The sequence below is a fragment of the Raphanus sativus genome, unplaced genomic scaffold (genome assembly GCF_000801105.2).
Source record: "Raphanus sativus cultivar WK10039 unplaced genomic scaffold, ASM80110v3 Scaffold0849, whole genome shotgun sequence".
NCBI classification, from domain to species: Eukaryota; Viridiplantae; Streptophyta; class Magnoliopsida; order Brassicales; family Brassicaceae; genus Raphanus; species Raphanus sativus.
Genome location: NW_026616163.1, coordinates 2,845 through 29,176, shown reverse-complemented (window position 1 = coordinate 29,176; position 26,332 = coordinate 2,845). Strand labels below are relative to the sequence as shown.

At 37.0% G+C, this 26,332-nt stretch overlaps 5 protein-coding genes across 6 annotated transcripts; 4 read left to right on the top strand and 1 right to left on the bottom strand.

The window, feature by feature from the left end:
• Positions 1-691: 691 nt before the first annotated feature.
• LOC130503183 (pentatricopeptide repeat-containing protein At4g35850, mitochondrial) lies at positions 692-4,200 on the top strand. The gene is made up of 13 exons (XM_056997855.1): positions 692-1,042; positions 1,222-1,366; positions 1,446-1,608; positions 1,743-1,808; positions 1,907-2,004; positions 2,139-2,256; positions 2,344-2,550; positions 2,675-2,751; positions 3,018-3,111; positions 3,363-3,428; positions 3,561-3,638; positions 3,727-3,828; positions 3,913-4,200. The coding sequence occupies exons 1-13, from the start codon at positions 1,015-1,017 to the stop codon at positions 4,009-4,011; spliced, it is 1,341 nt and encodes a 446-aa protein (XP_056853835.1). The 5' UTR covers positions 692-1,014; the 3' UTR covers positions 4,012-4,200.
• A 43-nt stretch (positions 4,201-4,243) lies between these two features.
• On the bottom strand, positions 4,244-6,161 carry LOC108843124 (ras-related protein RABB1b). The gene is made up of 6 exons (XM_018616228.2): positions 5,964-6,161; positions 5,721-5,860; positions 5,400-5,482; positions 4,861-5,065; positions 4,668-4,736; positions 4,244-4,556 (listed from the first exon to the last, which is right to left on the bottom strand). The coding sequence occupies exons 1-6, from the start codon at positions 6,007-6,009 to the stop codon at positions 4,464-4,466; spliced, it is 636 nt and encodes a 211-aa protein (XP_018471730.1). The 5' UTR covers positions 6,010-6,161; the 3' UTR covers positions 4,244-4,463.
• A 5,030-nt stretch (positions 6,162-11,191) lies between these two features.
• Positions 11,192-13,932, top strand: LOC108821508 (aspartyl protease family protein 1). The gene is made up of 10 exons (XM_018594529.2): positions 11,192-11,735; positions 11,826-11,961; positions 12,070-12,305; positions 12,402-12,626; positions 12,705-12,840; positions 12,923-12,996; positions 13,088-13,187; positions 13,279-13,336; positions 13,431-13,502; positions 13,583-13,932. The coding sequence occupies exons 1-10, from the start codon at positions 11,413-11,415 to the stop codon at positions 13,810-13,812; spliced, it is 1,590 nt and encodes a 529-aa protein (XP_018450031.1). The 5' UTR covers positions 11,192-11,412; the 3' UTR covers positions 13,813-13,932.
• Positions 13,933-14,934: 1,002 nt separating this feature from the next.
• Positions 14,935-18,467, top strand: LOC108842926 (la-related protein 1C). The gene is made up of 6 exons (XM_018615977.2): positions 14,935-15,680; positions 16,045-16,579; positions 16,648-16,774; positions 16,889-16,979; positions 17,511-17,582; positions 17,865-18,467. Exons 1-6 carry the CDS (start codon positions 15,234-15,236, stop codon positions 18,120-18,122), a joined length of 1,530 nt encoding a protein of 509 aa, XP_018471479.1. The 5' UTR covers positions 14,935-15,233; the 3' UTR covers positions 18,123-18,467.
• A 5,912-nt stretch (positions 18,468-24,379) lies between these two features.
• On the top strand, positions 24,380-25,970 carry LOC108842927 (protein FD). 2 transcript variants are annotated; one of them, XM_056997854.1, is made up of 3 exons: positions 24,381-25,194; positions 25,316-25,392; positions 25,576-25,970. In XM_056997854.1, the coding sequence occupies exons 1-3, from the start codon at positions 24,510-24,512 to the stop codon at positions 25,645-25,647; spliced, it is 834 nt and encodes a 277-aa protein (XP_056853834.1). In that variant the 5' UTR covers positions 24,381-24,509; the 3' UTR covers positions 25,648-25,970. The 2 variants fall into 2 exon arrangements, 1 of the variants encoding a protein (XP_056853834.1); XR_008940682.1 differs by having other exon boundaries at positions 24,380-25,392; positions 25,576-25,647.
• Positions 25,971-26,332: the final 362 nt, after the last annotated feature.

The following is a 26,332-nucleotide window of genomic DNA, read 5'->3' as shown; positions in this document are numbered from 1 at the left end:
CGGTCAGGTGGAATAGAACATTTAGGTAATGTATGTGGTCAATAAAGTGTGACGTGGATAGCTCTTTTTTCTTTTCTGTAAAATAGTTTATAAATATATTTGACCATATATTACATTTTACGTGGTTATACAAAACACATCTTTACCGGTTAATGGCAAAGAAGAAGGGCATTACCGGATAAATTAGGGTACAAATGCTAGTTTCTTCATTATATCAAAATCATTGTTATTCACTTAATTTCACTTTCAAATATGGCTATTACACAAATAAGCCCTTTTTTTGTTTGTAACACTACAAATAATTCTCTATTTAAAGAGTTTTCAACGTTGTATCTCCTAGGACTTTTATAAAGATAATTGATCACCACATCTTTTAAAATCACGGGGAGTAAACTAGCACCTCTCAAGTTATTTTACAAAAATCTATGTCTTAAAATGAAAAGAGTTACAGCAAAGTTATTTCTAACAGTTGTACCAAGTTAACTCTAACATTCGTTTATTCAAACAAAGCTGTTTCAGTTCTCACGAGCTTTGGTTAGCTTTTTCTTCGTCAATAATTTTCTTTTATTGCAAGAACGTATTAGTTGTATTCACGTGATCTTCCGACAGATTGAAATTTTTTTAGTTGGGGAGGTCCCCTACTGTAAATATCACTTTCTTCTTCGTTCTATAACACACGTCGCAGGATCGTCGCAGTTTGATGATATGACCACAAACAGCCACGTCATCATCGTTAATTGGTCCAAAAATTAAGTCCAACAGGCCATCAAGGGCCCATACAAACTCCGCGTTGATATCATCTCAGGCTCTAGAAAGCGAGATCCATTAAAACTAGAACCGGTTGATACCCGGTTCGATAATTTTTATTTATTTTCCGGGTATTGTTTACCACCTAAACCCTGAGGCCTGAGCTGCTATATCCCTCTTCTCCGACGGCGGAACTCGATTATACAACTCCTCCTCCATCTCGTCGTCTCGTAATCACTGAGCTTCGCCGGAAAAAGCTCCTGAGCTATGAAGTTTCTCATTCAATCCATCGCTGGTACGCTTTTTCTCTATACATTATTAGATCCTCGTGGCTAAATCAGATAGATCACATTTTCATTTTGCCGAACTTCTCGATCTCTCTTCGCCGCTACTCTTTTTGTGTGTGTGTGTGTGTGTTCGATCGAATGCGCAGTAGATATTGTATTAGTGACGCATCTACGTATCTCTTAACAGGGAGGAATCGATCTCTGGTTCGAGCTCTGGTTAGTCGTCGTTTCTTCGCTTCTTCTTCGTCGCCGGAGGAACTCGCGAAGAGAAATTACGCCAATGATCTGTCGGAGTACAACTCAGTTGTTAACTCCGTCACAGCTCAGCGTAGGTATGTGTGTTGCCAACGATAATGGATACTTTGGTTTGCTTGATTAATTAATCCTTGCGTGTGTACGTTACATGTGTAGGCACTATCTGCTGAGGGATGTGTATGATGATATGAAGCTAGATGGTGTGCAGCCTACAGCTGATATATTCCATTCGTTTGTTGTGGGAGTGATGAAGGGTGCTCGTTTAAGTGATGCTTTCTTTTTCCGTGAAGAAATGAAGTCCATGGGAATTTCCCCTGATGTATGTCTCTCTTTCTCTGGTTGGATTCGTCTTGGTTCTTGAGAGTTTAGTAGATGCAGATTGAGTGATTCATTGTCCAGCAGCTTTTAGGCTTTATAGTTGTTCATTTGTTGACTGAGCATTCCTTCTTGTAGGTGAACTTGTACAACTTCTTGATTTCCACATGTGGTAAATGCAAGAATGGGAAGGAGGCAATCCGAGTATGTCTATCTTCTTCCTTTTGCTTTCGCATGAGACTTTTTTTTTTCTTCAACATTTCTTAGATATACGAACCTTCTGGTTTATCTGTTGTCGTAAGGTTTTCGAGGAGATGAAGAGATATGATGTCAAACCAAATGGACAGACTTTTGTCTGCCTGCTGAATGCCTGCGCTGTTTCTGGCCAGTTAGATCTTGTGTAGGTTACTGATAACAAACCTATTTGATTCCCTTTTAATAACTTATTATGCAGTGTTTTCTCTGTTTTAAGTTATGCGCCATCTAAGAAGTGATCTAACCTTTCTTTCGTATTTGACTTGTGAAAATGGTTAGGTATGCGATAGTTAGAGATATGACTGCTGCTGGTGTTGGTTTGAACCAGTTCTGCTATGCAGGACTCATAACTGCTCACCTAAACAAGGAGCCTAGACCAGAAAATCTTTCCACCAAGGTAACCTGTGAAGGCTTCTCCTGTTGGTATTTTCACTTTAGTTTTTCTTAAAGTTGGTTTTCTCATATCCTCCTTGTTTCTCAAAAGATTCTCGAGTTGGTGGAGCAGTCAAAAGGTTGGTCATCAATTGATTCATCAAGGAAGAGTGCTGAAGATATGATGTTTAACATCAGCGAAGAAGAGCTGTACAATGTTCCGACCGCTGAATATTCCCACAGGAGCAGGTTTCTCCAGAGGAATTTGACCGTGTACCACGTAGCATTCAGTGCGCTCGCTGATATTAAGGATGTACAAGTAAGATGATTTGTGTTTTTTTTTTTCAAATTGTCCTTAATTTGAGGGAACGTTCTGTTGTGGAAGTAACATAAGGCAATTTCGGAGTGAATTTTGCATCTGACCAAGTAACTCTCAATGGCAGGCAACGGAAGCTCTTCTTGAGATGCTTAAGAAAGACGGAAAAAATACGGACACTTACTGCGTGATACAGATTATGAGGTACAAATAATAGAGCATGCAATGTGATTCTTTGACTGACTATATTAGACTTCACTTTTCTGTACTGGAATTTATGCCCCAAAATCCATTGGCCTAGTATACATATGCGATTATGTAATGCATTAGATGTTAAAGCATTTAGCCTTATCATAGGTTTAGTTACCAATTTAAGATTTTGTTACTAGTATGTTAACACTATAAACTCTTTGGGAATCAAAGCGCGCTTATAATATCAGCATAATTTTTTTTATACTGTATCTACACAGGTGCTACCTACACTCGAAAGACTTTAAAAATGGTCTCAAATGGTTTGGAGATTACATGAACTCAGACAAAACCCCTGCCATGGAACTCTACACGGTAACTATCATCTGACCTCATCATTGGTGTTTTTATGAAGAGGAAAATTGTTCTTTTCTAGTGCGGAATGACAACTTTGATAAAACAATTTTTGTCGTTCTTATAATCGTATTCTCGAGTAATGAATACGAAAATAGATTCATATTCACAACGAGTCCAAAACTATTAGCACGCTTCTCTGCCCTGTTTCGTGTTCAGCATATCTTTGAATGATCTGTATACATTTTATTTGTTGTTGCGTGCTTCTACAGACTCTTATAGAAGGAGCCATGACAGATTACACAGAGGAAGGAATGAAGATTGCTCAAGAGACTCTGGTAAGTGCTTATAGGCACAGTACATATGTACTGAAAGAATAATCCATGAGATAAATGCACCGAGTTTATGGCTGCTGGCCTATGATAGAGTTTTTGCCTGTAGAACTGACGAAAATTAATTCATAAATGCAGGTCAGCATGAACGATAGAAATTTCTTCTTAGATGCAAGAACTGGAAGCAATCTGCTACTCAAAGCTGCTGGTGAAAAGGTAAGACTCTTGAAACGAACCAAAAAAATGCTGTAAAGAGTTCGCTTAGTGATAGTTAAAAAACTCTTGTTCTTTTCTTTTTTGGCAGACCGGAGGGTACACGGTTGCCAATATGACATGGGATCTTATGCAAGCTCGGAATATTCCACAGACACTAGCTTCTGTTGAAGCTTACTACAAGGGACTGAAAGTAAAAATTTTAAGAACCCTTTAACCGAACTCTCTCTTGGCAATAGTTATTGATGTGTGGTTTTTGTGGGTATGTGCATCACAGGAACGTGAGATACCAGAGGATGATCCGAGACTGATGCTAGTGACGCGTACATTCAATACCCTGAAGCGTCAGCAAGGGACGTTTCCTAATCGACGTTAAGGCATAGGGACCGAGAGGACGGGTTCTTCGTTTTTCTGCCCCTATTTGCTTATTATGATCTCTGTAAACCATCCGGGTTATGCTTTTCAATCAGTCGTTTAGATGAATAAGGTGACTTCACATAAGAAGAAACTTCAACCATAGGATTCTTCGATGTTACTCTTATTTCAATTTACTCTTGAAGCTGGACATCTTTGTCTTTACGTACAAAGTAACAAAATGATTTTAAAAAGATTCCAACGCCTGTTTGGTTTATAAAGATCAGGCTGCTCAATCTCAAATGCACCGGTTTAGTTTTTGCCTTTTTGGTAAGGACAATGTGGCAAGATAGAGAGAGAGAACAAAAAAAAAGAGAAACTATACATTCTCTGGTGTATCCATTTGCAGATATTAATAAAAGCAAGAGTAGTTTCTGAATCACCAAAACACATGAGATACATCTTGACGTCTGTTTAACCACAACAGCCACCTCCCTGTGCGATCGCACCGTCTCTTCCTCCAGCTGCACCTTGAGGACGCCCGTAACCAATCTTTATGCCCGATGACTGCAAAATCCAAAGAGATTTAAGGGACACTGAATCACAATAAAATAAAGGTCTGGCGAATCACAAGATTACAACACTAGAAGATATTGCCATAGTCGGAAGGGTAGTTACCTCGTTGGATACATCAAAGACACCGTCCTGAATATTCTGGAGAATCTTTGCTGCAGTCTTTATGAAGGCCTGTAGATAGATATATATATATATACACATGCTACATGTTAAATTCAGCGAAGGGGGACTCCAGCGATGACAGGTAAAAATAATCGGATATGAGACAAAGAATTTTGTAAAGTAGTATCATCACCTCCTCGACGTTCTGAGCTGTTCTTGCAGAAGCTTCTAAGAACAAGAGTCCATGTTCTTTGGCAAACTGTTCTCCTTCCTCTTTGCTAACAGCTCTCTTGTGAGCAAGATCGCATTTGTTCCCAATCAGCATAATACTCATGTTAGGATTAGCATGTTGCCGAGCATCTTCTAACCAGCTCGCCAGATGGTTAAACGTCTCTCTTCTGAAACCAAATCAACAGACTTTTGAGGGCGGGGAAGACAAAACTATAAAAGAGCTTCAATAACTAAACTCTCCAAATCCATATTTTTTTTCGTTGTATCATCTTCTCAAAAACTCCAAAACAATGGAGAAATACAATATTTTTAGAAATATTCCAAAACCAATTGTTTTGCTTAGCTTAACATTCTACTGAAAGAGCATCGTTAATGTCATAGCCTAAAACAGTTATATCCTACCAATTAACAAGATCTTCCTGAGATTCTAAGCTTAACAGTTTATCCACACGAATATAGAAGTGATCAAAGTATATTGTGATTAATAAAAGAGTAGTAAACCTGGTGATGTCGTAGACAAGTAAAGCTCCAGCAGCTCCTCTGTAGTACGACCTAGTGATGGATCTAAACGACTCTTGTCCAGCCTACAACATCACACCTTTGGTTAAATCATTAAAAAAGACCAAACATAAACCCCACACATTTAGTGAAGAACCCTTGTGTAATGATTAACTTTCCAATTATAAAACAGAGAAAAACACATTGATTACGACAAAATTAATAATCTCAATCACATCTACCCGAAGGCAAATCGATACTATTACCTAACTAGACGAACAAAGAGAAGGAGAAAGAGAAAGAGAAAGAGAGAGAGAATCGTACGGTGTCCCAAATTTGGAGTTTGATTGGGCGACCATCGACGGTGACCATACGAGCACCGAACTCGACACCAATGGTGAGATCGTGGACTGGTTGGAACCTCTTGTCGGTAAATTGCAGAAGCAAGCAAGATTTCCCCACACCTGAACCGAAAAAAAAACCACATGAAAATAATAATTAGCAAAACCAAATTGACCTAAAAAAAAAGAAAAAAAGGAAACTGTGATCGGTGGTGGTGTGGTTCACCTGTGTCGCCGATGATGATGTACTTGAAGAGGTAATCGTAAGACATGGCTCTCTGATGAATTGGGATTGGGAGCAAGGTGGATGGATGATTGCTTAGAGAGGAAGAAGAAGAGATGGAGAGTTACAAGTCACCGACGAGCTTTTTCGGTTTTTATTTTATTTTCGAGGTTTCTCGATGGGAAAGTTATCTCCTTCTTCTCTTCTTTGTTTTTTTTTTTTTTTTCCGTCAATGGATTTTTTTATATTAAAGAAAAGATGGGCCAAGCCCAGTTACATCTTCAGGGCAAATACCACCAAAGCCCAGCAACATATAACCCAAAAACAAAACAAACGGGCCACAATAAACCACTATTGGCTCAAGATCAGGCCCACTACGACCCGGCGATTTCCGCGAGAATGGCCACCGAGGAGACCGGACACGTGTAGAGGTCTGTGCCGTTAGCTGGACACGTGCCTCCTCTGTCTCAACTCGATCGGACCCGCCGAAGCTTTCTCACCGGAGCTTTCACGCCGCCAATCTCGTTCCGTCAGATCTCATCATCCAAAGAGACTCCGACGAAACCCTACTTCTCTTCATCCCCCTGACTCGCGGAAAAATGAAATCGCTTCATCACATACCTTCACTTGAAATCAAGCCGGAGAGCGTCATCGAGTCAGCCTCAAGATCTCCTCCTTTGCTCACGAAATCACCTCCACTGTCACCTCCGCCTAAAACCGACCTTAACCCGCTCGTTCTCCACAGCCGAACCAGAGCAACGACGGTAGCCAATACCGAACAAAGAAACCCTAGAAACCACAAGAAATACCCGGAGCATAACATAGCCTCCGCCTCAACAACTAGCTAAAGCCGACCGTCCACCTCTAAACAAGGAGGAGCCACGGCGGCGAACAAAGCCGACCGCTCATCTAGAGGGAGATGCAGCGACGGAGACAAAAAGAAAGGTACACAGAACCGAGCAAGCAATAGAGTAGACACGAGAAAAGGGTGAGGCCGGACCGACGGTGGCTGACGGAGCCCACACCGTCGGCCGGCAGCAGTGAGATCTACTTTCTCTCTCTCTCTCTCTCTCTCTATCTCACCAGCGCATCAAACTCAAATTGATGTGCCCACACCTTCTTCTCTTCTTTGTTATACTACCTTTTACTTAACTATTAAACAATTGAGGGACCCGATGGAAAAGAAAATATCTAAAAGATAGTATGTTTATTGAGAAAATGATAATAATTTGTTGGCTACACGTATTAGAGAATGCAGTTCATTCACCGTCCAAAAAATATAATAGTTACGTGTGGACACGAGACTAGTAGTCCCCCTACTCGTAACTTATTTATACTAGAAATTAGATTTTGAACCGCCCTTAAAAGGACGGGCATATGTTTTGTTTTATATTTTTTTTGAAATTTAATTTTTATATTTGTAGTTTTTAGTTATTTTTGTACTTTTTACTGTATAATATTTTAAGGGTGGGTATATGTTTTGTTTTATATTTTTTTGAAATTTAATTTTTATATTTGTAGTTTTTAGTTATTTTTGTACTTTTTATTGTATAATATTTTTAATATATTTAATAAAAAAATTAATCTATTCTATTAATTTAGCATCATGATTCATGACCAATTGATAAAAAGTTATACCCAACTACTTTTTATTTATATTACCTACTTAAAAAATAAATCATATATTTTATAACCATAACCACTTTTATTAATCAAATATGTATCTCATATCAAGAATTCTCGGACCCATTTTTTAGAGTTAATTGGCTGAATACCCTAAAACAATGCAGATACCATAAAGAAGGGTGGAGGAGGGGAGAATGGTAGTGATGGGGGGAAGAAAATTGTGGGGATTTAATGTATGGAATGCAAATATGGTGAGTTTGGTGTGTAGAGAGTGCAATTATTCTTCTTTTTAATTCAACCGGGTTGCGTTTCTACTTTTGTCAATATTCAACCCTTTTTCTGTTTAATTCATCCCAAATGCTATTCAATAATTTCAACCTATTTTTCAAATTTCGACCTTTTAATTGATGAATATAACACATTATTTTATGTAATAAATTTATACAGTTACATTATTGACATAGTATAATGATTTTTTGAGTACTCTTTATAGTACCGGGTAATATGTATAAAATGTTATTATTATATTATAACCGTTTTATATTTGTTAATAACTAAAAATAAAACATTTATTGTAGTTTCACTATCTGTCATTTTAAGAACGGGTCATAATCTAGTAATTATATTAAAATAGTTGGATCACACATATATTAATAGATCATGTTCCTGTTCTAATAGTATATATTTAAATAATTATTAGTTTTAATATTATTTTATTTTTTATTATATATCGTAACTCTAAATTGTTATAGAAAATGTTTAAATTATATTTTTATTTTACAAATAAAATATAAATAATTTAAATTTTAAAAGTTTACTAAACTTTTAAACATTACTTTTTAATATTGATATATTTTAATCTATTATATTAAGTTAGAAAAATGACCTATTAGTATAGGTTTATTCCACCTATTTTAATAAAGTTAAAACCTTTTACTAATCATTTAAGAATTTCTTTTTACACAAATATGATTACAAAGAAAAACACAAAGATGAATAAAAAGATACAAATATAAAAATTAAATTTCTAAAAAAAAATCAAAAGGCGGGTATTTTTTTTTTTTTTTTTTTTAGAAACTTAATCATATTTGTGTTTTTCTTTGTAGTCATATCTGTGTATACTATTTTTTTAAAAAAAAAAAAAGATATTAGTAAAAGGGTTTGATACGTGTATATTGTGGTGTTTCATAACTATAAACTTGTACCTAGTGTTTTGAACCCCAATCCGGACCCGCGGTTGAAATGGTAAATCCGGTGATCTAATATGTAATTCGGTTTGGATTTTAGAAAAAAAAAATCATTAATTAATCATCCGGTAAAACTTACGAAAACCCGCTAAACCCAGAACTCGTGCATCAGTTGAATCACTGGTTGAACCAATGCGTAAATTTTTAGTTATTAACTTTTTTGATTTTTAGTTATATTATTAGAAGTTGTTTGCATTCTAATTACGAAGTTAGATTCTCACTCGCCATTTTTAAGGCGGATATATTTTTTGTTTTATATATTTTCTAGAAATTCAATTTTCATATTTTTGTTTTTATTTGTAATCATATTTATGTTTTTATTTGTACTCATATTTGTGTAAAATATTTTTATTTAAATTATTAGTAAAAAGTTTTGATAACTGTGATGTTACATAACTATACACTTGTGTCATAGTCATTTGACCATTTCACACATTAATTTTGTACTTTACCTCAAAACAATTTTTTTTTCAAATAACAAAGTATAGTTACAATTTTGTTTACTAATCATTTACCTAATTTGCAAATATGAGTTTCTAAAATAATTCATCAGTTTAGAGTTAGTTAGACTCTCAAATAGTAGTTGGTAACTGCTTTCAAATTAGTTATCCTATATTCCAAAAAAATTCTGGAAACTCAAAAACATTAGTATTTAAATGTTGTTGTTGGACTGGTCGATTGTCCCTAACTTTTTCCCCGAGTAACTGACCATAAAAATCAATTAATCACGATTTGCCGTTTTTGTAACCACCAAGTTAACCGCGTATCAATATTCCTGTGCATAACTTAGTGGATCCTGATAATTACGAAACTAAATTGATGGTTATTACAAAATATATATTTAGATGCAGTGGTTTATTTTTCAAAATAGATAAAGTGGAAAATTAATTGTTGGACTGAACTTATATCAATGGGGCACACTTCAACTTTAATAGTATTGATTGATATTAGTATAGGGACAATAATGTATTGATTATTCTAAAACTATATAAACAAAACAACTAATCTCTGCGATCTCGATTATAGGATTGGTAATCTAAACTATGGTTTTATCGAGAAGCTGCCCTAACTCCTAATCCAGCAAAATAGTTTGGTAAATAGGTTAAATAGGTATCAAGATAACCCATAGATCGATTAACTCATCATTTAAACATGAATTAGCTAAATAACTAAAACAGAGGGAAAAAAAAGAGAGAATCGCTTGTCTTCTTCGACCAACGGTTAAGGCTCCCATAGCCACCGTCGGCCGGACTCCTTTTTTCTTTCTTTCTCCATCTGTATTGTTCTATCTGTATAGTATATATAGCTTCTGGCGATTCATCTTTTTCCGTTGGTGGTGGTTCGGCTTAGTTTCTGGGAAGCGGTGGCTTCGGTAGCACCGGCTTCGCCGGCTTTTGTTTCCAGGAGGCGGTTCCCGCTCCGTCATCGCCGGCTATTATTAGGGTTTTCCGTTCGTTTCTTCGATCTATGAATCTGAGGCTTATCTGTACTCTGTCTCTCGATCTTTGTCTGGAGCTGCATGTTGTTATGTTGGTAACGGAGGATCGATCGTAGGCATTTTAATCTAATGAGGATTTCATAGATCCGTCATGTTCCAACAGCTCGGAAGGAGCAGTGTTAGAGTTAGTGGAAGGGTGTTATCCCGGATATGAATCCGCCGCCGACGGCGAGACGTCGTGCCGCTGTTTCTGAAGCCGAAGGAAGAAGGGTGTCTCTCGTCTAGACGCGTGGCGGCTTGCTTGACGTGTGGTCGTACATGTGGAAAGGGAAGGCGGTCCTGTTCTAAAAATGGGCTCGGTTGGGTTTTGTCATTTAGACCATTGGTTTGGTTCTCTGTTAGTGGGTTTGCGGGTGGCCCTTTAAGACCTATAGTCTATATCCTGCTTTGTTGGGCTTTATGTTTTGTAAATTTAGTTTGTACTTCTTTGGCCTTTGGCCTTTTATTATAATATATTAAGATGGCAAAAAAAAAAAAACTCATCATTTAACCAAACTAAAATTGCATGTTTGAGAAAAAAAAATTAATCCAACTTGGACAGCAAATAGGCCCGGCCCAACAAATTTGTTGAAAGAAACCGATGCTTTCCAGGACCGATTATGAGTGGATAACGAAGCTTATTCTCAACCCAACTTCCATTGGGATTTAGAATCTATTTTCTAAAGTTACAGGTCCCCATTGTAAATTCTTGATAATCTCTTGAGAGCATTTGGTTACAGCAAACAACTGGATCCACCATCCATCAACTTTATGCATTAATTAATAATCATTCATAGGATTAAGAAGTCAGAATAAAAACAAAAATTAGCAGGTGGGACCCAGTTTTTCTCCAACACATGGACTGTTACACTCTCTCTCTCTCTCTCACACCTAACGAAGAAGTAGAAGAAAGAAGAAACAACAACAACAAACAAATAGATCTCTCTTCCTCTCAAAGTCTCTCCATCTTCAAAAATACCTAAACTTCGATTTCGATTAACTCCAAATGTCATGATTCCCGAGAAAAAAAGAAAGTTCCGGGAAAATAGGATAATATAACAATAATCCGCCTCGAGCTCCGATAGAGAGAAAAACGTTCACAATGTCGGCCTTTGTGTTCAAGAGTACTCTCTTCTTGATCCCGCTTCTGACGCTACTCAACATCCCGAGCTGCAGCAAAGCTCGAATCTTCACCTTCGAGATGCACCACCGTTTCTCCGACGAAGTCAAGCGCTGGTCCGATTTAACCGGTCGATTCGGTAGCTTCCCCCCTAAGGGAAGCTTCGACTACTACAACGCCCTCGTCATCCGCGATCGCCTCATCCGCGGACGCCGACGCCTCTCCGAGTCCGAGTCCGAGTCGGAGTCGTCGGCTCTCACTTTCTCCGATGGCAACTCCACTTCTCGCATCAGCTCCCTCGGATTGTAAAGTTTTCGATTTTTAAGCTCAGATTCTCTGTTTCAGTGATAAAGTCTAATGCTTTTTTTACTTGTTTCCATGGTTTTGATGGTTAGTTTGCATTACACGACGGTGAAATTGGGAACTCCGGGGATGAGATTCATGGTGGCGCTCGACACAGGAAGCGACCTCTTCTGGGTCCCTTGTGATTGCGGCAAATGCGCACCTACTCAAGGACCTGCTTACTCTTCTGTAACCTTTTTTTTTTCAACACTTCCACTATTAGCAGTTCAGTTTTTTTTAATTTTGTCTCTTACCTGCCACTTGTTTGTTTTTTTCTGTGGTGGTGTGTGGTTTTAGGAGTTTGAGCTGAGCATTTACAACCCTAAACTTTCGAAAACGAACAAGAAGGTCACCTGCAACAACAGCCTCTGTGCGCAGCGTAACCAGTGCCTCGGAACGTTCAGCACTTGCCCTTACATGGTCTCTTACGTCTCTGCTCAGACTTCCACCTCTGGCGTTCTTATGGAAGATGTTATGCACTTGACTACTGGAGATAAGAACCCTGAGCGTGTTGAGGCTTATGTCACTTTCGGGTTAGTAAGCAGCTGTTTTGCATCCATCATCATCATCATCTCTTCCTTGTGTGTTGAGTTGCAGTTGCTGAAAAAAAATGTGGAGTATGTGTGCAGATGTGGGCAGGTTCAAAGCGGTTCATTTCTTGACATTGCGGCGCCTAATGGTTTATTCGGTCTAGGCATGGAGAAGATATCGGTTCCAAGCGTTTTGGCGAGGGAAGGTCTGGTTGCTGATTCTTTCTCCATGTGTTTTGGACATGATGGAGTTGGGAGGATTAGTTTTGGGGATAAAGGTAGTTCTGATCAGGAAGAGACACCCTTTAATCTCAACCCTTCACAGTAAGTTGACTCATTTCTCTTTTATCCTATGTTGTGCCAAGAATGCACCTTTTTAAAATAATTTTTCATTCATTGTAGCCCAAACTACAACATCACAGTGACTCGAGTACGTGTGGGGACAACTCTGATAGATGATGAGTTTACAGCTCTCTTTGACACTGGCACATCGTTTACTTATTTAGTTGATCCCATGTATACATCAGTCTCAGAGAGTGTAAACATCTAAACACACGCCCATCTTGTTTTGATTATACTCTTTATGAAGAAGAATCACATTGTCTGTCGTCTGTCTACAGTTTCATTCTCAGGCTCAAGATAAGCGTCATTCACCGGATCCAAGGATTCCCTTCGACTATTGCTATGACATGAGGTAATGAGTTTGTTATCTGACTATCATCCGCAACACTCAGATGCTTTCTTTGTCTCCACCACTCTTATCTAAACATTTATGTGATTATTAGCTCTGAAGCGAATGCTAGTTTGATACCGAGTTTAAGCCTCACAATGAAAGGAAACAGCCACTTCACCATCAATGATCCTATAATCGTCATCTCTACTGAGGTCATTCATTAGTATACTTGTTTCTCCCATCATTCCGTTGTCTTCCTCAGCTGAACATTAACACTTTTAGTCGCTCTGCATATATTCACAGGGTGAGCTTGTATATTGCCTGGCCATTGTCAAAAGCTCTGAACTCAACATAATCGGACGTAAGAACACTTTTGCTTTTTTTTTCATGGATCATCATCGAACATCCTTTTAAATAGTGTGACCTCGCGGTTGTCTACTCTTTAAATGAAACAGAAAACTACATGACCGGGTATCGTGTAGTATTCGACAGAGAGAAGCTCATCTTAGCTTGGAAAAAGTTTGACTGTAAGTTTCATTCCTCTTAATATTTACTACAACACTTGTTTTTTTTGTGTGTGTATTGACCTTACTATCTCTTGACGCAGGCTATGATATCGAAGAGACAAAGACAACTCTTGCCGGATCAAACAAAACGGAGGCGGTGGCTCCGGCAATGGCAGCTGGAATAAGGACTCATAATAACTCCTCAGAAGAGCTACACAAAACAAACCGAACCAACTCCAAAAGTAGTAGCTCTTCCTCCAACCAAAGATTTAAAACAGTAAAGCTATGGTCTTTCTTCAGATCTTTGTTCATATTACTTCCACTTTTATAATAGAGTTTGTAGTAGTAGTAGTAATCTTCTTAAAGTCACTCCAAAAACACACCCATTTTGTTTGTATCATAAAAGATTATAGAGATCAGCCTCTCCAGGAAATATATGTTCTTCCACTCCTATCAACTCTATTAAAACATTATTGTCCGACAATATATCCAAGACGTAGACATGATTGCACCCAACATGAGTCAATGACCATGTCTATCGATAATTAGTTGGAAAAAAATGATTATATATATATAGGTAAGGGCGAAGATTCACATTACAGATATTTGTATTTAATAAAATGTTATGTATGATCTTCTGTAACATTGACATTCTTTTTTGTCAACAACCATAGACATTTCAAACCAAGATGACAACATTACTAGGCTAATAATCAATGATTTAATAGTCAACTTAATTATATTGGAAACAATACGTAGTCTTTTATTTCCTATAACTAATAAATAATAATTATCAGTAACCATGGATATATTTCCCCCGGAAACTAATAATCATGGATATATTCATAAATGGTAGTAGGTACAACAAATCTCTATCATATAAAAGTAATAAAGTTAAAAACTTTGAAAAATATAATGGTCAAGATTTTTTGTTTATGTAACGTTGGAACATATTAGAAACAAATCTGCTGAACTAATTTGTTGATCTATAATATTATGAACAAATTATAAAATGTTCAAATGTAAGTTTATTTTTAGTTTCATTTTTCACGTTACATATTCCATGAATCAATCTACAGTAAAATACAATATTAATCTGTAGTAGCAAAGACGTCTAGTCTCTCTAAAAGTTTATATAAAAGACATAGTTTAATGTAAGAACTTGAAAACATGTTTCTAGTTAACCTTGCCTATTTTTAGAGTTAAAAAAAAAAAGACAAGACCAATCGTTTACTGACACGTCTGATTACCACGTCAACAATCCTGCGAAAGGCTCATGAGCCAATAAGATTCAGAGAAAGAGCACTGTGTATCTTTTTAACAGTGTGTTAACACAAAGGGTAACTTGGTAAGTCTAACTACTTCCACGGCAAAGGGTAGCAAAGAAAAATCCAAACGGAAAAGAAGAAAAATGTAATAAAAATGGAAATATATATATAAAAAAAAAGGAATAAGAACGGAAGAGAGAGGAGACTAGACTGCTCTTTCATCGTCTTCTCCTTCTGTGGAATTAAATTTTTTTGTTTTCGGAAAAAAATCTCTCAGTTTCCATTTCCGTCGTGCATTTACTCAAATCCTAACCCTAACTCTCTGAATCGCACGGAGGCTTCGTCGGATTATTTCACACCTAACTCTCTCTCTCTCTCTCTCTCTTCAGGGTTAAAAAATCGATTGTTTAGATATTTTACTGTCGTCGATCGGAGCTTCAATCCGAGTCTCTCTTTAACAACAAACCCTAATTTTTGTCCGCTGATGATGGCCTCCGCCGCTACTAACAACAACAACTCCACCGTCTCAAGCGAGAATCGCGGCAGCCCTACACAACCACGCCGTCCCTCTCCGTGGAGTCAGATCGTCCGCGGCGGCGAATCAGAGCCGCCGACGATCTCTGCCGCCGCACCTTCCTCTCCTCAATCCAAGGCTCCGATTGATCCGATTGCTCCACCTGCTCCTCTTGCTGGAGACGACGGATCGGAGGAGTCTGGTGGTGCTCAGCAGGGCAATGCAGGAAAGAAGGCAGTTTGGAAAAGGCCATCATCGTCTAATGGTGGGGCTTCTGAGGTGGGAGGACCTGTCATGGGAGCTTCGTCGTGGCCTGCTCTCTCTGAGACCACCACCACCAAACCTCCTTCCAACAAGTCTTCCTCTGATTCGTTAAAAAGTCTCGGCGATGTACCTTCGCTGGTCCCCCTTTCTCAGGTTTCATATGACTCTCTGCCTTTGTTTGGTTGCTGAAAGTATGTAAAGTTTTAAACTTTTTGGTAATAATGATCTGTTTGTTGTGAAAATGACTAAGATTACTGTTGAATTTTCACTGCAATGTATCATCAGCATCTGCATATTATGTGTGTGTGTTTTAAGCCAGCCACTGAGTTATGTATCGTCATCAACGGATATAAGAATCATTAGATGTTTCTTCTGTTCAAAATCTTTTCTTTTGGATTTGTAATGTCAAAATGCTTTCTTTTCTTTTTTTTTAGGTATGCCTTCACTCATTCATGTGTTGATGATTCTTGTTATCCTGATTTAATAGTGAGAATGCCTTTGTGTGTCTTTGGTTTAGGGAAATGCAAATGCTTCTGTTCCAAAACAAGGTGGTCGTGCAAACCCTAACCAAACACCAAACAACCACTCGCGCCAGAGATCATTTAAACGGAATGGCGCTTCTGGATCATCTGCTAATGGTACTGTTTCTCAACCTTCGGCAGCGCAAGGTCCACTTGTCGAAACGACGCCTTCGCACAACCCTTCTCCTAGAGGCCAGAACCAGAGGAATAATGGCTTTGCATCACAAACCCGTGGTGGTGGTGGTGGTGGTGGTAGTGACAACTTTTCACCACGTGACTCTTACAGGAACCAAAATGGTAACCACCACCACAACCACCAAAGTCATGGTGGAAGGCGCAACCAGGAGCACGGGAATCAAAACTGGACTTTCAGCAGAAGCTTTAATGGGAGAGATGGAAATGCTGCAAATTCACAAAGAGGTGCCCCAGCATTCGTAAGACATCCACCTCCATCTATGCAGTCAATTCCTCCTCAGTTTATGGCTGCTCAGCCTATTCAGCCTTTTGGTAGCCCTGTGCCCTTCCCTACTGGTGAGACACATTGAAGATCACGTCTTTTGAATTTTGTTTATTATGTTTCTAACGCGTCTCTGTTTCAGAATTGGCATCTCCATATTATCCCCGTATGCCTTTCATCGGCCCGCTCTCACCTGGTCCTGTCTTCTACCAAGTCCAAGATCCTCCTCTTAACATAAAACTACAGAAGCAAATACATTATTATTTTAGGTAGTACCTTTGTATTGAATCTCTCTTTATTCGTTTCGGTTTGTAATTTTTGCACTTCTCATTTCACTTCTGGGAAGGAGTAATTTTAGATGCAAATGTTTCTTTTGGTTACAGTGAAGAGAATTTGATTAGAGACACATATCTTCGTGGGCACATGGATGATCAGGGTTTTGTTCCGCTACATGTGATTGCTGGTTTCAAGAAGGTAACTTAACTTACTTTCTGGATGTTGGCCTGATTCACCTTTCTCTGATTATGATATATAAACAGTGCCATCTTATTTATTACTTTCGAGTCTGTAGAAACTGAGAATTAGCGTGAACTTGTATTCAGTCTAGTAAACACCTTAGATACATTCTGTGCGTTCTTAGATAAAGCTGTTCCATGCATGTTCATACTCTCAGCAAATGGAATCTGATCTTTAAGAAAAGACAGATGATTCATATTACCAGTTGATGAATTATGTCCGACATTTGGAAATCGATTATGAATGCTTCTTTTGCTCCCGTATAAATGTGTTTTTATAATGTTAAAACTTGATAAGCTATGACTAATTCGCTGCTCACTTGGCTCTATCTTATCAGTGTTCATTTGTTTTTTTTTTGTTTTCCCTTCTCTCTGAGTCCTAGTTACTATAACACTTTTTTTGCTTAGTACCATATGTCCAGAGTTTTTGTGTATTATTTCTCTATGACTTGTAGCTACCTGTGTTACCTCTTTTTCTCCTTTTGTTCAGGTTGCAGAACTTACAGATAGTATACAGCAAATAATAGAGGCTCTACAAGGTTCACCGTTTGTTGAAGTGCAGGTATTTCTTGTCTATCTATATATGTGTCCTTTAGTGTGTAAAAATTTGAATTACATTGTCTTTCCTTGCAACTAGAATGATAATAAACATTTTAGTTAGGGGTTTGATAATCGACTTTTGTCCATTCTGAGAAAGAAAGCTTATAAAAACTTTGTGATAACATGCAATTTTACCTGTTCGAAGCTGAAATTATAGAAATATTGTTAGTCTCGAGGCATGTATGGTTTCCTTGTTTGTTTTGAACTTTTATTTGATTGCAAATGCTATTTTGTGGCTTGTAAGGGTGACAGAATAAGGAAGCGCTATAATTGGCACCATTGGCTGCTTCCTGAAGAGACGAGTCACCAATCTGTTGATGCAATGGCGAGCGGAGTTAGAAACTTGTCGATTGGACAGAGCTCGGCCGATCCATTTGGTGGTTCAAGCAGCCAGTGGCATCCTGCAGAAGCAAAAAACGAAGCTGCTTCAGATGGTCAGCAACAGTTTTCTGTTGTTGGTCAAGTGAACAACATCAACGACTCAGATGGTGCAAACCGTTGAACCATCATGTTTGGAGCTGCTGGTTAGTGTTGGACATGAAATACATTATTTTGTCCTGCACGGAATCAGGAAAAACAATAATGAAGGGGAATCAAAAAAGAGAGAGAGTGAAAGGTAAGGCATAAAACCAAAAAGAGAAGAGACTCATATGAAAACAGAAAAAGCATCAAACATTTCATAAACTTTGGCATATTTATGGTTCTTTTCTTCTTGGTTTTGGTTGTTTTTTTGGATGCTAGTAACTTTTTTGTGTGTTTATGCTACTTTGCTACATATGATGGTCATTAACATTTGCTTGTAAAAACCATTGTTATTGTCTGGGATTTTATCGGTTTTGCTTGGCTAGTGACCCTCTCGAATTTGTTCCCATAGTCGATTTCTGATGAGAACCAGGCCAAGTTAAAGTAAACTTCAGAGAAGACTCGTGAATCCCTCGTTCCTCAGAGCAGATTAAAATGCGTGAGAAAAAGCAGATGACGGTAGACTGGTAGAGTGAAGCAATAGCCAAACAAGTGTAACTTTAATCAGTCTTATTTGCAAAAGTGTACAAAGAAAGAAGATGCTAACCAAGAAAAACAAGTACCAACCGGCGCCTCGTGTTGTCGTTTGCTTGTATTGCTTTGATGTGAATATTGAAGAAAACACGTGTTCCACGCTCTGCGACGTTGTACTGTTGCGTAGGGTGTGAATCTTTGAATGGGTGTCTCTCTACTGTAACTAAACAATCAAGCAAATTGTTCGGTGAGTTCCCAAGTAATTAATATCATAATAAATCAACATTATGTGACATAAATTCTCGTATTTTCTTTATCAAAACTCATAAGTTTGACATACATCGATTTTAAAATGTATCAGACTATAGTAATGTATTATATGTCTGTGTTACCAGATTACCGTGAACTTGTTTGTTACGTGGTTAGCCTTTCACATATGTGCAGACTCATATTGAGATATTTGGTTTTCCGCATACTAATGTAGTTAGGCAGTTTTTCTTAAGAAAAGTTTATATAATTGCAGCGAATTAAATTTTACGTACTAATACCTAACATAACAAGATATATAACTTTTTCCATAAATGACACTTGACTTTACTTAGACCTCGCTCTCACACTAAAGCTGAAACCTAAGCTGATATAGCAAGTTACCATATAGCCTCTCCTTAATCTAGTCATTTGTACACAACCACAAAAACACTTCACATATATCAAAAATTCTTTATGTTCACCTAAATGTGGAAAAATAACACAAGGAAACAACCCCATAGTAAACCCAAAATTCAGAACTATTATTGGTTCTGAAAACCCTCATTCACAGAACACACCAATAGTATAGAAACTTTCCCAATTCTTCTTTACCATTTGGAGATGTCAAAGTACATAGATTCAAGCATTTTGCAGAATCCAACGGTTAGCATTCTTATGGCACTTTCAACTCCACGTTTTTGCTTGTTCAGTCTGTTGCTAATTCTAGTAGTAAATTATTACGACTACTGTATATGTTCGTACAGTCTATAGACAACCTACGGACAGGTGATTATTGTACGGACCAGTGGAACCAAAAGAATCCAATGGTCATAAGCTCACCGCTCAGGCATATTGTTCGTTGGATTATAAAATCAACGTATAAACGAAGATTAATAAATACGAGTATAATATACCATCACATCAATTCACTTGTCCCGACTTATTTCGAGTCTATCAACCTCTTTTCTCTGCAAACGAGTTTACTTTTTGTAAACCATCTACATCTCCCAACTTTTTCTTATATTATTGTATTGCAAAGCTTATATCTATCATTTAAATCTTCAACCAACTTGAAAAAATCTTAGTATATCATGATTATAGTTTAAAAGTGAAATATGAATTTAGTAAGATGTTATTTCAAAATTATTTTGGTAATAACCACAATTATACACTACATGCTTTTTTTTTTTTGCTAAACTGTAAATATCATAAAATGAAGAAAGAGTTTACAAGGTAACATCTAAGTCTGAAATCCATATTGGCAAAAAAGAAACTAAGAAACAAGATGGTTCAAAGTGAAAAGCATTGCAAGCTCCTTATGCTAGCCAAAGACTCATAAGAGAACTATAAATTTTCCTCAGCCTCCTTGCTGAGATGATATTCCTAATCTCGTTATCAATGGTTCTGAAGACAGTTGCGGCCGGTATGACTGCCTGATTGTGCACCAGATTGTTCCTCTGTCTCCATATGTGATAAACGATAGATTGGGTAGCTATCTTCCGTAGGAGGACTCGTCTTGCAGAGGTCCCCGTTCTGATCCATGACAGCAACTCCGACCAGTTGGTGATCACTGCTGTATGAGGTCGGCATCGCCTGAATACTTCCGTCCAAATCTCCCTACTAAACTGACACGAGAGGAAGAGATGATCTCTGGTTTCGTCGTGGCAGGCACAGAGCGGGCATAATGGCGAGATCAGCATCCCCCACGCTTCCAGTCTAGCTCTAGTTGGCAATCTGTCGTAGTTTGCCACCCACATTGTGCAACTTAGCTTCGGAATGGCTCCTTTGAACCACACCACGTCACGCCAGTCCTTAATCTCCTCTCTAGGCCTGAGAGCTTCCCAAGTCGCCGATGACCTGAAAACAGAGAGAGATGTATCACCAGCAACCCAATCATATTCATCAGCAACATCAATATTTAATGGCAAAGAGAGGGTTGTGAGGTAAGTATGTAATTCTAGTTCCTTTTGCGATCTCGGATGCGGTAGCGCCCATGTATCTCCTCTAGTGGCGTCCGCTACTACAGCATCCTTCCTGAGGCGCAAAGATCTAGGACCCGTAGGACCGATGTAGGTAATAAGTTGACCAAATGGAGTCCAGACATCAAACCAAAAGCTTGTGTCCAACCCATTACCAAGCGTGGTTCTGATAAAGCGCAGAGCCAACGGGCGGAGCTCTAGCATTTTTCTCCATGTCCATGAGTCGTTAGGCTTGGCGTTTATGGTCCAAAAAGACTGGTCCTGAAGATGGGTGTTCCAGTGCCAATCAACCCAATAAGATGGTGATTTTGATAACAGCAGCCAAATGAATTTCAAACAAAGAACTTGGTTCCAAATAATTAGACTCCCGAGGCCGAGGCCCCCTTCTTCCTTTGGCAGGCAAACTGTGGTCCAAGCTATCTTTGCTATGCTTCTCTTTTCTGAACTTCCCGACCACAAGAACTTTGAGCAGAGTGATTCTATCAATCTTATGCAATCTTTGGGGAGGATGAAAGTTGACATCCAAAAGGAGACCAAACCGAAAATGACCGTTTTGAGTAGTTGTAGCATGCCCGCGAAAGACAACATCTTTGTAGACCATGAGTGGAAGCGGTTGTGAAGCTTGATCATCAACGGTGCATACTCCGAGATTTTCAGCTTCCTGGTCATGAGAGGGAGGCCAAGGTACCTGATTGGGAACTGACCCGAAGGGAAACCATAGCTAGTGATGGCAGTGGTTTCCGTTAGGTCAAGGTAGGCCAAGGTACACTACATGCTTTATTCTACACAATTGTATATTATACATTACATGATAAAATGAAAAATAATAACACGCAGGTTTTATTAAATTATAAAAAAATTATTTATAATCAAAAGCTTTTAAGCAGTTGGGACAATCTTACACTTGCAATTTTGTCTAAGTAGCAAACAAATTATCCATGAACGCAATAGCAATCTTAAAAATAGATTTGATGGAGTTTTGGACAGAGCAACACCGTGCTAACATATCTGTTCACTCACCCAATGAGACATGACATGTCACACTCTCTCCCTCCCTTTCATAAACTCGCAAGTCTTGATAGTTTGAGTTTCATTACATAACTTCATTTAAAAGAAAGAATTGAGAATTTATATGAATCACATATGTATTACTTTAAATTTCCTTTTTATTTACATGTTTCAAAACTTGTTGGCTCAAATCTAGAGAAAATATTAGATCTTGGTGTTGAAAAAAGCATATCTCCAGTTCGGTGTTTCACCAAAAAAATGTTCAAAATTTTTGTATTTAAAAATAAAATATAAAGAATGTGTGAATGTTTCTGTAATGGTTAGACAAGTCACGCCCGATACATATATATTTTAAAATGTTTATATTATGCTACAAAAAAATGTTTATACTAATGACAAAATTGTTTTAGTAAGCATGTATTATTGACTTAATGGTCACACGGTTATTTTCTTTGACATTTTTTAGATTTCAAAAGATTATGTTATTCTTATTTTCAAAGAAATTTCTATTTTCATATTGTTTTGATATTTTATCATTAGTTTTTAAATTTAAAGGTATTCCATCAATTTAGTAGCAATATACTCATCCTCACATTTGTTTTATTAAAATCATAAATTTTGGTTGAGCAAAGTAGAAGGAGGAACCTTTTCGTACAACCTTACCAAAATCACTGTGTTTCGAAACAAGCTTCTATTTCAGATGATGGAGGATTTCGGGAAATTGTGGAGTATTTGAGATCATATCAGATGATTGTGAAGTTCATTAAGCCGGCTTCTTCAGTTTGTGCTTTACTTACCAAATACGCAATCTCTGTTAATATAGACACATTTTTTTAAGAGAGACTTAATTGGCACTGTGTGTTTAAAACACCATCACAGTCTGCATGAAAGAAGTTTTGAATTAAAACTTCTTATTTTTCTAAAGATAAAGAGTGGATGCATAGGGTTTGTGTAGGCTTCTAGTAACCTACACCCCCACAATCTTCATTATCATCTTGTCCAATGCATGCACAGATGATTTGTTCTCATTGACTTCATTTATGTTTAATTTACTTGGTTGAGTAAAAAAGTTTACAAAACTTCTTAAATTTTTGGTTAGGAGATAAACATGTCTTCCAACAACTATCTTTGAATTAAATAAAAGATTTTTCATACAATTTCTTAAACAACTTTCAAATTCTTAAAAAAGCATTGTATATACTTCTCTATTAAAAAAGAAGATGTCATATAAAACATGAATCGAGAGCGGAAAAGATCGACCCACATTTGAGAACTTTATAGAGTTAAAAGATTTGTTGTAGTTTGTTTACTTTAAAAGAAAAAAACTTATCAACTGTTATTTAAAAGAATAATTTGTTTACTTTGAAAGACGAATATACTGGTTTAAAGCAAGATCAATAAATATGAAAAAGATAATAAAGAAAGTCCCAATGTATTTTTTGAGTTTAGTAGAACATGTATTTCAATAAATCTTTGAGTTAAAGTAGAATACCTTTTCAATATTTATTTTTGAGTTAGTTTCTTAAATAAACAGCTTCTATTGTATTCTTTGAATATCTAAAATGAAATGTTTACTTGAGAGCTTTTTTCATTTATAAAATTTTGCTCAAAACTTATGTACAAAAATCATAAAATACATAGATGAATAGTTAATCATGTGGAACAAAATCTCAATTGAAAGAAAGAAAAATGTGTGGTGTGTTTTATTTAGAGTTTGATTTTATGATAGAATTAGAGTAAATTAAAACAAATGAACGATTATCTCAACCTATTTACTCTAGTTTCAATATAAGTAAAAATGATTCTAATTCATTCATTCTAAGAAATGATCAAATACATTATCAGTAGAGTAAATTTTACGTTAATCCTGCTGAGATAAAAAAAAGTTTTCTCCAAGTTAATTATGTTTTATACTTCTTACTTCCACTTTTTTCACCATTTTACTCCAATAAATATCATAACCAATACATAACCAATCACACACACTCTTATCCTCTTATTATTATACCATCAACTTGCGGTAAAGATGAAAAAATGAAATGCGTGATTAGACATGCACTGGGAGACTGAACATAGATATATGGAGGTAGATCATGTAACTTATACTTATCATTAAATGCAAGCGATTAGAAATAAATAAAAAAGTGACACTTGAAAGTGATCCAAAAGTATGTGATCTTTCAAAACAAAACAGGTGAGATTAAACGATAAATTAATTGTTTGCTTCGTTAAAAAAACGTATCTGCTTGCCTTTTCTCAAGCATCTCTTCCCCACCCACTCTTTACATTTAAGGATCATGACAATAGTTCACTAACTTCACTTTGAAATTATTAACAACTTTTTATTTTTACACAACTTTTAAATTAAAGACATCAAAACTTTACTTACGTAGTTACCAGTTTTTCCTTTTTCTTTTACATATTTAGTTATATATGAATATTATATATATAATTATATATATATATATATATTTTGGAATAGTTTCAAGCTCTATTCTCTCTTCTTTTGGACCCCAACCATCATTCAAGAAATGACCGGTGAAAGTCAAGAAGCCCTCTTAGCTCTCTACTGACTACTCTCTCTCCGCGTAGGATACAAAGACATTTGACACCAAAGCCTAAAGCTGTGTGCCTGTGTTTTATGGTTCTCTTTTCCAATGATGTCATCAGCAAAGCATCAGAGAAATCATAGAGTCTCTGCTACAACCAAGAACAAGATTCTCAACACTGTTTCTTCCATCTCATCCTCATCACCACCATCACCATCGTCCTCATCCTCATCATCTCCTTCATACTCACAAGACTCCCAAGAAGCCCAAAAGAGTTCTTTAATCACCATGGAAGAAGTTTGGGAAGACATCAACCTTGCTTCCATCCACCACCTAAACCGCCACAGCCAACATCCACAACATAACCATCAGCCGAGGTTCAGGAGCCATGACCGTCAGAACCAAAACCATGAGTCCATGTTCCAAGACTTCCTCAACAGACCTTTGAACCGGGAACCAAACATGCCCATAAGCCTCAACGGCAATACCACCACTGTCACTGCTCTCTTCAGCAGCTCTCCTCTGGCGGCACCTCCTGCAACTGTTCTGAGCTTGAATTCCGGTGCCGGCTTCGAGTTTCTTGATAACCAAGATCCTCTTGTTCTCCCTAACTCTAATCTTCATAGGCACAATCACCTCACTGACGTTCCTTCATTCAACACTTCTTTCGAGGATCTTACTTGTTTTGGCAAGAAAAGAGGCCAAGAGTCCAATGAAGGTTCAGGGAATAGAAAACATAAGCGTATGATCAAGAACAGAGAATCTGCAGCTCGTTCCAGAGCTAGGAAACAGGAATGTGCCTCTCCTCCTCTAACTAACCTTTTACTCCAAAAAAAAAAAAGGAAATGTGGTTTTGCCATCAAAATGCTTTTGTTTTTAAAAAGTTTTTTTGGGTTTTGATTCTTATTTGCAGGCTTATACAAACGAGTTAGAGATTGAAGTTGCTCACTTACAGGCAGAAAATGAAAGACTCAGGAGACAACAAGAGCAGGTAAACAAGTTCTTATTATTTTTTTCCTTTAAAAGTTTATGTTGAGTATTCACCAACTTAAAAGGAAATAGACATCCTCTGCATTACTTGTAGTATCTTTGTTTTTTATACACGCTTCTGTCCATTGACGTGTTCAATACTGTTACTTAAGTTCTATAAATATGTGTGTGTGTGTGTGTGCAGTTAAGAATGGCGGCAGCAAATCAGCCACCCAAAAAGAAGACACTTCAACGGTCTTCCACAGCTCCATTTTGAGAAATCTACAAGTCCTTATCTCTCTTTTGGGGATTGAGAGGCTTTCACGAAGAAGTGAAAAAATGGGAAAGTTTGTACTTTTTATATTAGCTATAAGTATAACTAAGCTAAATCTGTAGAACCAAGATATTGCAGGGTAAAGAAGTAGTAAAAAGAACAAGAGAAAAAGAAAACAGAAAGAGAAAAGGATCTTTCCATTTCCTAAGGCACAGGAACACCTGTCCTGGGCCTCTCTCATCCTTGTTCTGTCATTTTCTTATTCAAAACCCTTTTCAATTCTGTACTAACTTGTATTTTTGTAGTAATGGTACTTAGTACTCTCTCTTCTAATGCTAGTTTGAAATTGTTTCGGGGAAAATATTATTTAAAATATTATTTAAATATATCGATTTTTAAATTTGGTTAAAATAAAATATTAATTTTCGATAAACAAAAAAAAAACTTCATTTTTATTAACATGTCATTTTATTGTAACAAAAGAATCATATCATTTTTGTTCCATAATTAGCCAACAGTTATAATTGATTAATAATATGTGTTTTTTGGTCACTGTACAATATGCTTAAAATGATTTTAAAGTTAGATGTTTTTATTGTTAAAAATAGAAATCATAGTTTTTGTCAAAAAAATTTAAAGTTAATTTTTTAGAATAACTTTTTAGTAGTTATATTTTTATATATTAATA